An 11,207-nucleotide genomic window follows, 5' to 3' on the forward strand; every position below is an offset into this window, starting at 1 on the left:
TATATAATTGAAAGCAGATCTAGAAGATTCACCAGCAACCCCAAACAATTATTTTGGGGGATGAATGAAGTGGAAACAAAAGACTATAGAAAGCTGTGCCACTTCTGAATACAGACAGAGCATACCATTTTCTCTTTCCCCTTTTCTCATTTTTTATTGTCTTCAGTTCAAAAGGTTCTCTGTGTTAAAATATCTACCTTAATTTGTTTTGATCACTCTATCTCAATTCATACAATTAAGATCGGAATGAGTTTACATTTTCCTTCTCACTCTACAGTAGTATTGTGGCCCAATCCTATTACAACTGTTACTGAATAAAGATGTGTGTGTGTGTGTGTGTGTGTGTGTGTGTGTGTGTGTGTATCCCCTCTCTACTGAAACCTGAAGTGGCACAGTTTTCTCTGTAACCTCTGGATTCCAACACATGTTTGCTTGTTTCTATTTTTTTCTGGCACAACTGACATGTACCTCTTAACTGAAGTCCATAGACCAAGCAGTGGTATCCCACTCCTGGTGTCACCTGCTGTGTGTGTGTGTGTGTGTGTGTGTGTGTGTGTGTAGTGGGTATACCATGCTAAACTCTTGTCCTTCCCCATCACTCGAAGCAGCCCAAAGGGGAGTGGCAGGGAGGGGACAAACCGGCCAGCCAGATGGGTGGGGTGGGCATCCTGTAAGGAGTCCTGCCTTCCTCCCTTGGGTAGACCAGGACCCTCACTGGTCAAGGAAAGGCCAGATCAGCCAGGCCCCCTCCCACCAGCCCTGGGACAGAAAGGCTGGGACCCCCAGGGAGAATCTACCCCCGTGCAGAAGCCTTTTCTCCAGCAGGGAGAAAATTAGGAGGCGAGGAGCTTCTAGGGGCACATGAAGGGTCGCAAGGTCCCCATGTGGCCCATGGGCTGCACTTCACCCACCCCTGTTGATTATGACACCAAGATCTTCCATGTTCACAACCACAAAATTTGCAACTTAGGCCAATTCAATAATGATACTTCTCTCTTTTCATAATTTGATTAGTCAGCACTTGGACTCTAGGTCATACGAGTGGATTGGATTGGACTGGGAATATATTGTGCTTTTATTGTTATTGGCTGATATTGAAATGCTGTAGGATGATGATGGTGATGATGATGATGATGATCCACATGTGTTGGTCATCATAACTTGATACCATGGTGGCTGAGCATGTGTACATCATCTCTAAAACATAACATCAGAGTATTGAGATTAAAGACCCATGGGTTGCAACCAAATAAACTTATTTATTATTTAATCAGGTTTCATTTTTCTTTTTTAAAAAATGTTCTTTATTCAGGATATTTTGAAATATACAAGGACAGCCACTGAAGTCCATTTTCAGTTACTCCAGTCATTAACACCTTTCTAAACTGTGTCATTTAGCTTTCACTACCCAACAATCTAATCAAGGTAATCTGAACTACTAGGACAAAGGCCAGTAGAGTTACATTGGTTTTGCCAGTGGAGATTAGCAGATTTAATTCCAAGTGTTCATAATTAACTCTGTGGTACACTGTAAATATTTATTTATTTATTTATTTAGGTATTTATATCCCGCCCTTCAGCCTTAATGGCTCTCAGGGCGGCTTACAATATTATTTTTAATTAGACAGTTCCCTGCCCTCAGGCTTACAATCTAAAAGACACAAAACAAAAGGAGAAGGGAATGATGGAGGGAAAGGGGACGAGGTCCAGTGGTTCTTCTCTCCCTCTAAGGCCTGGACCGAGGCAGATGGATTGGAGGGAGGGCTCTTCCTTCTTCCAGGCTTAGTCCTGATGGAGCCGGACCTGCCTGGCGAACTCCCTCTCAGGCCGGCAGGTGGCAGTTGTGGAGGGCGGAGTCTCCTTCCTTCAGGCTTAGTCCTGATGGAGCCGGACTTGCCTGGTGAACTCCCTCTCAGGCTTTACACTGTAAAGGTACAGCCTCTATCTTAATAAAGTCAGTGGCAAGGCTCCATTGATGTTAATGGCTTTGAGTGTCACCATTTATCGTCATGTCTCTGATCCATAAACTATTAACTTATAGTCCTTTCATGACCAGTCCTCCAGCCACTTAGCAGAAATTTCCAGCAGTTGAAGTAAGACAACACTTTGACTGTCAAACCAGCTTATAGAATTCAGACATCTGTCTTACTAATATCAGTAGTTCTGGCACAAATTGTGAATACTATCTTTGACTTCTTAGGCTCTGTCTGCACTGGCCAGAAAACTCTGGGAGCAGCCCAGAGTATTCTGGCCCTGGAGCTGCTTCAGCCTCCCTCCATTAGCTGTCCCGACACTGGGGAGTTGTTCACATGCACATCCTGCTATGTGGACTGGTGTGACTGCCACTGAGGTGAGTCACTCACTTCTGAGGTCAGAATGAGGCATCCATCCTCAATCACATGAGTGGGTGCCTCATTCTGACCTCAGAGTGAGCAACTCACCACTGCTGCTGCCAACAAACCAAGCAGCACAGACGAAGACATGTATGAAAAGCAACCTAGCGTTGTAACTGAGGGCTCTGGATCCTGGATCATTCAGGAAGCTCCTGAGCAAATCATACATTAATTTAATCTGTGTTAAGGGAGTTATATTCCAGGTCTGGTAACTGAACAGGCTGAACATCATCCATCCACACCAGGACCAGGGCTTGGGCCATAGATTGTCCTGACTCCCTGCCAAGGGGACAGGGGGAGAATGTTCCATTTGGCCTTTGCAGACAGGGCTTACACCTTAGCTGAATACTTGCAAGTATGAGTAGACAGATGGGCCAGGTCTCAGTTATAAGGTACCTTCATATAGTCATATAAAATTCCAAAGTGGTAAGGGTTGAATCAAACAGATCGGCTTGATGGATGGAAAGCAGTCACTGGCCAAACTACATTTTCATTTTCTCTGACCTTACTCTGTACAATCCTTATGCCCACAATCATGCATTTTTATACTTGGCAATTACAGGGCATAGCTACTCCATGCATCTAATGAAGTTCAATGCAGTCCGCATTTGTGCCAGAATAAATGTGTACATTTTTAGGCAGAATGACAATCTTTCATAGAAATCTAACTGCTAATCCCATTTTGAGTAGGCTCATTGAGTGAACTGCTGAATGGTAAATCAACATGTAAACTGCAATAATCCAATTGGCTCCACACTTGTTGGGATAAGCAACTGAATGTAGGTAGCCTTTTGTTTTTGCAGCAACAGACTCATACAGTTACTTCTCTGGAAATAAGATAATACATTTTGCTTGATAAACTTTACCATCTTTCCAGTGATGCTGTTAAAGACTGTGGTGTCTTCTGTGAATTACATAGAAATCTGGGTCAAGTAAGCAGTGCCGCAAACTTATTGAAATAAATGAGATCCATTACACATTATGACTATTATGTACAAATAACCTCAGGGTCTTTTGCACTGATGGTTCAGGAAAGAGATACCCAAGTGTGTCAACCAGTCTCAACTTCTTTGCAAAGTGCTGGCTTTTTAAAGGGATAATGGGATTTGTTTTACAAGTTGGGATGTTATCATTAGGCTATTTCAAAGTTTAAAAAAAAACCTCTAAATGCCATTATTTATGGAATATTCTACGTGAAGAATTGTCTTTCTAATTCTCTAGAAGTCTTCTGGGCGTGGAGAGTTGCTGATTTCTCTTTGTTACCAGTCCACAACGAATACTCTCACTGTGGTTGTTTTAAAGGCCAGGCACCTACCCAAAGCTGATGTTTCAGGATTATCAGGTAATTTTAAAATGGTATATTGTTACAATGACCTACATACAAGAGCTTTAAGAACTTAAGCCAAGAACTATACATATTAGAAGTTTCAGGCAGTATAAAGCCTATGGACTGACCCATCTAGATATATAAATAATAAGAGGCTGGGTTTCTATCCTTGCTTGGCCAGTTGAGGAGGGCCTTCTGCTTAGTGTGCTTCAGGTTCTGGCATCTACACCTAAATCAAATCCCCTTGAGTTCCAGTCTTACGAAATGACCTCAGGAACCATGGATTGTAGAACTCAGAGACATCTTTCACAAACCTGGTAATCTCAGTTCATGGCCACAATTGGAACAGTCCATAAATGGCCATTCCATCTTCCTGGTTTTACAGAAGCCAAGGGATAGCAACCTGTCTGAGGCTGGCCTGTAAAACTGTCACTGGAATGCCTCTTGAATGCAAACCTCCAACACCTACTAACATCATGCTTTGGACTGAGTTTGAATATCGGGGTTAAATCCCTGATATTGTGGCATATATATATTTTAAGACTTTTTTTTTTACTTGGGAAAGTTTCTTGCAGAATCAGTGTGGTCACCAAGCCTCTCTTGCTCCATTCTGTGTCACAGTGGAATACTAGAATAGGGGGGGACCTTGTAGAAGGAAAGAATGTCACAATTAATTTCATATAGCATGCCCTGTCAGAAAACAAGAAAAAGAAGCTAGAGATGTAGTGGTCGGGCAAATACTTCCCATGTCTACTTTGTTCCAGGTTATGCTAGCATGTAAGGTGTTACACTGTTAGCCCCTCATATGCTATTTTACCTATTCTAATATTCTAACATCACATAAGAGGCACTGGAAACAGCCAAAGGGAAGTGGTGATTATGTTGTTCAAATAACCTAAGACAAGTCCCTTAGAAGTTATCATACTTGGAGAGCAGTTTGAATATTCATAGTTTTTCCCCCGGTTTAATTCAATTTTATTTGTTTGGGCCATTGGCCATACCAATTCAGAATGGTAATCTCTGATGTTATGAGATGAGACATTGGTTTGAGATTGAACTCATATAACTTAACAGTAATTGAATTTGCAAATTGAATACATGGTCATTGGGAAAACATAGATCATTTCCAGCAGCTGAAGCCAGCATGGTGTAATTGTTTGAGCATTGAATTAGGACTCTGTAGACCAGGGTTTGACTCCTGGCTTAGCCATGTAAACTCACTGGGCGATATATATCCTCAGTTTGTCTTCCTTGTTATGGCTAGTGAGCAGATAGTATAATTTATGCATCTACAATAAGTGTTGTTTTTTTGCCTATGAGTAAGGGAGATTTCTATCCTTTCTCCTGTTCCCTCAATAAAATCTGGGCTAAAACCAGTGTCTGGTTCGAGAAGAAGCATTTTTCAAACATAGCCTTCTTGTGCATTCCAGGCAATCTTGAAACTACAAGACATTTTTAATCTGTCCCTCCCTGTCTTGGAAGTCTCAAAGGGGTGCAAGTTGTTGGTTTTCCATTCTTGCTTTCCTTGCACATGATTGCTTTTCTGTAGCAGCAACTGCCAGTCATGGCCTGTACCATGCCAGATGCAGAGGAGGGCTTGAATCAGGTCTTCTGGAACAAGTAGCCTCAGGCAGCAGCAGGGGGTTGGTTGTGGAGTCAATTGTGAACATCATTCTGGATTCTCTGATGCAATTGGAGGTTTTGTAGAATGAAAGGAATACATTCCACTATTTCTCAAAATTTAATGGAGGGGAACTGGGTAGCTCTAATGTAGACCTCTTGAATCGCTGAGAGTGAATCTCCATGAAGAAATCATGATGTGTGTCATGATTCAGTTGTTTCATCATGGGGTTTTCAAGACATTCAGAAGTGATTTACTGGTTTCTCCTTCTATGTTTGTTTCGGTGTCAATGTTGTTGCCTCTGAGAGATTTCAACTAGTGTTACCCTCCCATAACTACTGCTGATGCCCAGTAGCAGCTTGACACAGTTAGCCAGTCTTCTCAGCAAAATCCTACCAATGGAAGTGCTCCCATCAGCGTACCCTCTTGACTCACATGAGCATACAATCCCACCACTACTGAAAAGGCCATTACAAATGACAAACGAAAAAAGCTAGGAAAAAAGGAAGACCACATCATAGGTAGATCAACTCAACCAAGGAAGCCAGAGCTTTGAGTCTGTAAGACCTGAATAAGGTTGTTATTAACACGGTGACCTCAAAGTCTCTCATCTGTAGGGTCACCATAACTCAGAGTCAACTTGATGGCCATTAACAACACCACGATTCAAGCGAATATGTCATAGGCAATATTGTTCATGTTACAGAACATATGAATTAAGAAATACTCTAATGATGCACATGCTTCTTCTGCTCAGGATTCAAGAACAACTATGAGAGAGAAAATAAGATGTTAAGAACCTGGGAGATTGTGAGGGATCAGGCAGTTTGGACTGTCCATTGCAATCAAATGATTGTCTTTACCTCTTATGGGATAAACCATTTGTTGAATTTTGCTTGTCTTTACAGACCCCTATGTCAAAGTGAACCTATATCATGCCAAGAAAAGGATCTCCAAAAAGAAAACCCATGTCAAGAAGTGTACCCCCAATGCGGTGTTCAATGAACTCTTTGTCTTCGATATTCCCTGTGAGGGTCTTGAAGATATCAGCATTGAATTCTTGGTTTTGGATTCAGATAGAGGATCCCGGAATGAAATTATTGGCCGGTTAACCTTGGGGGCTTCTGCAGAAGGAACAGCTGGAGAGCACTGGAAGGAGATCTGTGAATATCCTAGGAGACAAATTGCCAAATGGCACATGCTGTGTGATGGCTAACTGTATAGGAAGAGGTTGGAACTTTTAAAACAAAGAAACAAATAAACAAAAATCCATAGGCAAGGATCAATTTTCTTTCTTTGCAATGTATAATCACAGGCTTGTGCCATTAAAAAAAGGGGACTTTTTGTTATTGTTGTTAAGACTGAATTGAATTGTCAAAACAAAAAAATAACTAACTTTTTTCATTTCATTGAACTCTTTTTTGCTCCTCTTGACAACTGTAATGAATATGACATAATTTCATCAAAGGTTCATATTCTACTGGAGTTTACACAGCTATAGAGACACAAAGTGCTGTAAACCCAATTAAGAAGCCTTTTTAAAAGTACTATAGTGCCAGGAATACTAGATTATTTCTGTCACTGAGATGCTGATAAGCTCATTAGTATATATTACTAGGTAAAGAATAACCGGAATTTGTAAAGTTGAAAAAGAATCAACCGAGCAAATAGCAGGAGCATTCACTTCAGCTTCATGATGGATCTCAATGAAAATAGACATCCCCTCCCCCCCAAAAAAATGGCTAGGAGTTTATACTTTGAGCAATCCAAAGACTCAAAACATTTTAAAGTCTTATATTGCATGTATCAGAGGTCCAATTTGTTACTTAACTCATGATATATTTTATTGGGGGGGGGATAGGTTTCATTAACTGACACATGCAAAATCTAGAGAAGCAACTCCCCCCCCCCCCATGTTTAACTTTGCTTAATAAAGGGCTTAGATCATACTGTATGGTTAGGATTTGTGCTTTAAATATAGCCTATGGTATTGGGTTTTTAAAATTATAATTTCTTTTCAGCCAAAAAAAATATATACATTGAACATTTCTAACCAAGGTTAGAAACTGAAAAATCTTTCTTATATGTTTCTATTTGTTTTATTATGCTAAAAATAAAACAAAAAAGTCATTGAAACCTTTTTTAAAACAAAAAACACACAATTTAGAAGAGGTTAGGATATACACAGAAAGCACCAATCCTGCAAGAACTCACTATTAAAAGTCATTCACCTTCAAATATGGGTTTGAGTAGAATCAGGCTTCTGACTAGCTGTATACCTCATGCTGACTCATAAGTAGATGAGCTGTTTATTGTAGCAATTCACTTAACTCCATATCATTTGTGCCATTGTGTGACTGTTCTGAATACTGAAGGGATAGTGGGCGGGTCGTGTCTGGAGCATAGCACTGTAGGGTGCAACATGCATGTATCTCATGACCAGATATTTATTTATTTATTTATTATTTTTGCCAGCTATGGGGAAGAAAGTTTGACCTAGGGCTAGGACTACAGAGTATATGTACCACTACCAGCCTGAGGAATTTCCTGGCTTAATGTTCCTGGGCAGCTGATAAAAACAGAAACTTTGACAATGCATCCCAGTGGGCTGCCTAATGTGGTGGATGGGTGACACTCAGTTTGGTGGGTCCCAAAACTGTATAGGTCAACACAAAATAAATCAATGCACAAATATGATATCCCCTGTTGGAGACCTGCGGAAACCATTCATATGTCTAGAAACAAATTTAAGATGTCAGGTTAGCACAACTGCAGTAGAAGAGTTTCCTACCTTATCCTTTGTTAGTGGATAACTGAGATATTGGGAGGATTCTTCATTCCAATGCAAACTGGGAAATCTACTACAATTACATTTGCCTCTGCACAAGTACCATTAGAAAATCCCATGTTTGTGAAAAACATAGATATACATCGACTCAGCCTAATAAATTTTCCTAGTCTGACTTTAAAAGAAAAGGTGAGCAGGGATCCTTCTCAGGAACATCGCATGGATAAACAAGTCTTGACATAATATTATTTGAATTTATGTCTCCATGGAAATCATTCTCAATAGACTTGACTGGAAGCCAAGGTCACATGGAAATATTAAGACCAGGATTTCATGTTATCAAAGGGTCACAGGTTTGACCTTTTGATGTTAATATGTACAATGCTTTGTCTGAAGGGTAGGATTTTGAACACTGTCTAACAGGAGAAGATGCTTCAGGACTCGTATCTCTGTAATGTGCTGAAGCACTGTATTTATCTACCTGTCCCAGTGATCTCTCTAAAGTGTGAATATCTTGACCCACTGCCCATTAATTTGGAATTTGAAGTATTTGCTATTTGAGGCAGTCTGATATCTGACTTGATGTCATGATCCACAAATACATAGCTGCTTACATTAGAGCACAGTATTATATGTGTTCTCTTGGTACCATAACTGTTTCTGTGCTTTCTATGTTGCTGGAACACTATTTCAGCATGACAAGCAGATAATAAATCTGAAGAGTTAAGAAAGCCATTTCCATGGACTTTAATGGGACCAAACAGGCTGGAATAAAAATACTTTGTTAGAACCGAATTGTGGATCAGAACCAATGTACTCCAAGGCATAAGTAAAATAGACCCCTCAAGCATTGACAGTGAAATCAGGGTTCTAGCAAATATGCTGGAGGTTTGTGTAGAATTTTAATAGGAGCCTTCGTTTGACCAGAACAGGATGAGCAAAGAATGGAATGTGAAATATGCAACAAATATTACTGAAAGAATTCCATTTGGAGTCTTTCAGGTTTTTGTGTTAGTAATTTATCCAGGTTTTTGAATGATGTGTTTGATATAACAGTGTTTATATAAGCTCTAAGGCATTTTCACAACATGCTTTTTATTAAAATGCTCTGTGTAAAATAATAATAATAATAATAGTGATGCAACTTGTGTGTGTAAGGGAGTCAAATCTATTTTGTTTTGTTTAGACAATTTGTAGGCCAATATCTGTCCAGGCTTGAAATCCTCAGACTGCTTACTCCAGGACAGACCCATTGAAATTATTAGGATTTGGTTCTAAAACTATGATAAAGCCCAAGGATGTCAGCAGAATGATTCTAATAGGCTCTGATATGGATCCTATTTGAAAGGCAATATGTCTGTCAAACCATGTGTTTTCTACTGAACTGAATAGTTGAAGTAACCCAGTAATGCTCAGATGAAGTGTAGAAATAGTGAAACTTCCATATGGAAACACCATCCAATCCAACCATAAACAAACAAAAAAGGAGATCCAAAATCCAGATACCCCTTATTCAAGTTAAATAGAATCTTGCCATTATGGTCTGTATGAAAGGTCTCTATGAACTTACTCTTAATGAGATTGATTTCAACAACCAAGAATAATATTTGTTTTGCCCATTGGTCTCCTGCATTGTGAGTGATAAGAACATCCATGTGTTGGGACATTAAGTGTTCTTATGTAGGAGAGATCAAAAGGTCTCATACAAAGTGTATACAAAATTTAGAACATTGATAGAATCATGGAATCATGGAATCTCAGCATCTTTTTATGTGAGAGCCCTTCAGATATTTAAAGATGGCTATCACAGTATCTCTTGATTCTTTTTCCAGGTTAAACATACCCAACGTCCTCAACTGTTCTTCATAGGGCTTGGTTTCCAGACCTCTAAAATCCTCTGCAGGAGTTCATGTAGAAAGGGCTGCCTGGAAGTAGAAAATCTGTAAATCTCTGGTCAAACTCCTGGCAACCACAGCATCCCTAGTTACTTGGTTTGATGAAAAGTGTCAGCCATCATTCCCTAGCAGACCCCACATTCTCCCTTCAGTAATACACCTTGCTTTCTTTGTCTTCAAATAAAATCTGGGGCTGTGACAATCTGTCATTTTACATCCAGTAGGTAATATCAAAAAGCCTGCCTTAAGTAGTGTGAGGGATAATTTTCCTACTGGTAGAATGACAGCTATTGGGGTGGGAGAGAACAGTTCTTTTTACACTGGGCAAATTGTAAATAGGGTCTTCTTTTTTAGATCTTAAGAAATGTTGTCTTGCAAAATCCAGTTGTTAATCCATCCAGGAACCAGCTGGGATTGAAATATATGTGATCATGCCTTTAAGATATGAAAAAAGAGAATTAATTGCTGTTTTATAAAGTATTTGGTTCTTAATGTGAATATCTTGAAATCTGTTAAGGCTAATGTCCTGTATTAAAACTTGTAAAATAATGTTTGTCTAAGTAGATAAGAACAACAACAAAAGATTACTCCAAAATCGGAGGTTATTCATGTTTGGAGACCTGTTGTAACTCAATAACCAATTTGTTAATGATGTTGTACATTCAATAGAAGTTCTTTGGGAGGAAGCATGGTGTCGGAGGATTTGTATGTCTTTTGTGCCAGCTCTGTATGTTGTGCCATGTATGTAAGACAAGAATAAACTGCTACTTTCATTCATTCCACCCCACCCAACTTTTTTTTTTTGAAACAGAAATGATGCACATCGATTTGCTTTTGCTTTTATTTTCCTGGTGAGAAATCCAACTTCCCATAATTCTTTGAAAACATATTCAGGGATAGCCATGTTGGCTGTATTGCAAAGTAGAATAAAATCCAAAATCCACAAAACATTGACACCTTTATTCAGTCAACCGAAGTTCAGTTTTTTGCATTTTGGTTGCTCAATTAAAGGTACCACTGTTTCGTGGATTTTGGATAACTTTTTGAGAAACCCTGTCCAATCTCATACATTATGATAATATCAAACACTGCATAGCATTTTCAAATATTATCGTAGTATGATGCTCACTTCAAGACCATAAGATAAGTAAATATTATTGCATTGTTCTGCCATGTTGCAGAT

The 11,207-nt window shown here is 39.4% G+C and overlaps 1 protein-coding gene across 1 annotated transcript in view; it reads left to right on the top strand.

Annotated features, from left to right (window-relative positions):
• Positions 1–10,801, top strand: part of SYT4 (synaptotagmin 4) — a 17,842-nt gene extending 7,041 nt beyond the window's left edge. Inside the window, exons 3-4 of the mRNA XM_042455700.1 lie at positions 3,615–3,735; positions 6,250–10,801. Coding sequence (XP_042311634.1) covers positions 3,615–3,735; positions 6,250–6,557 — 429 coding nt within the window. The 3' untranslated portion in view covers positions 6,558–10,801. The remainder of the gene's footprint in view (positions 1–3,614; positions 3,736–6,249) is intronic.
• The last annotated feature ends 406 nt before the right edge of the window (positions 10,802–11,207 follow it).

Source organism: Sceloporus undulatus, chromosome 2 (genome assembly GCF_019175285.1).
Source record: "Sceloporus undulatus isolate JIND9_A2432 ecotype Alabama chromosome 2, SceUnd_v1.1, whole genome shotgun sequence".
Classification (NCBI taxonomy): domain Eukaryota; kingdom Metazoa; phylum Chordata; class Lepidosauria; order Squamata; family Phrynosomatidae; genus Sceloporus; species Sceloporus undulatus.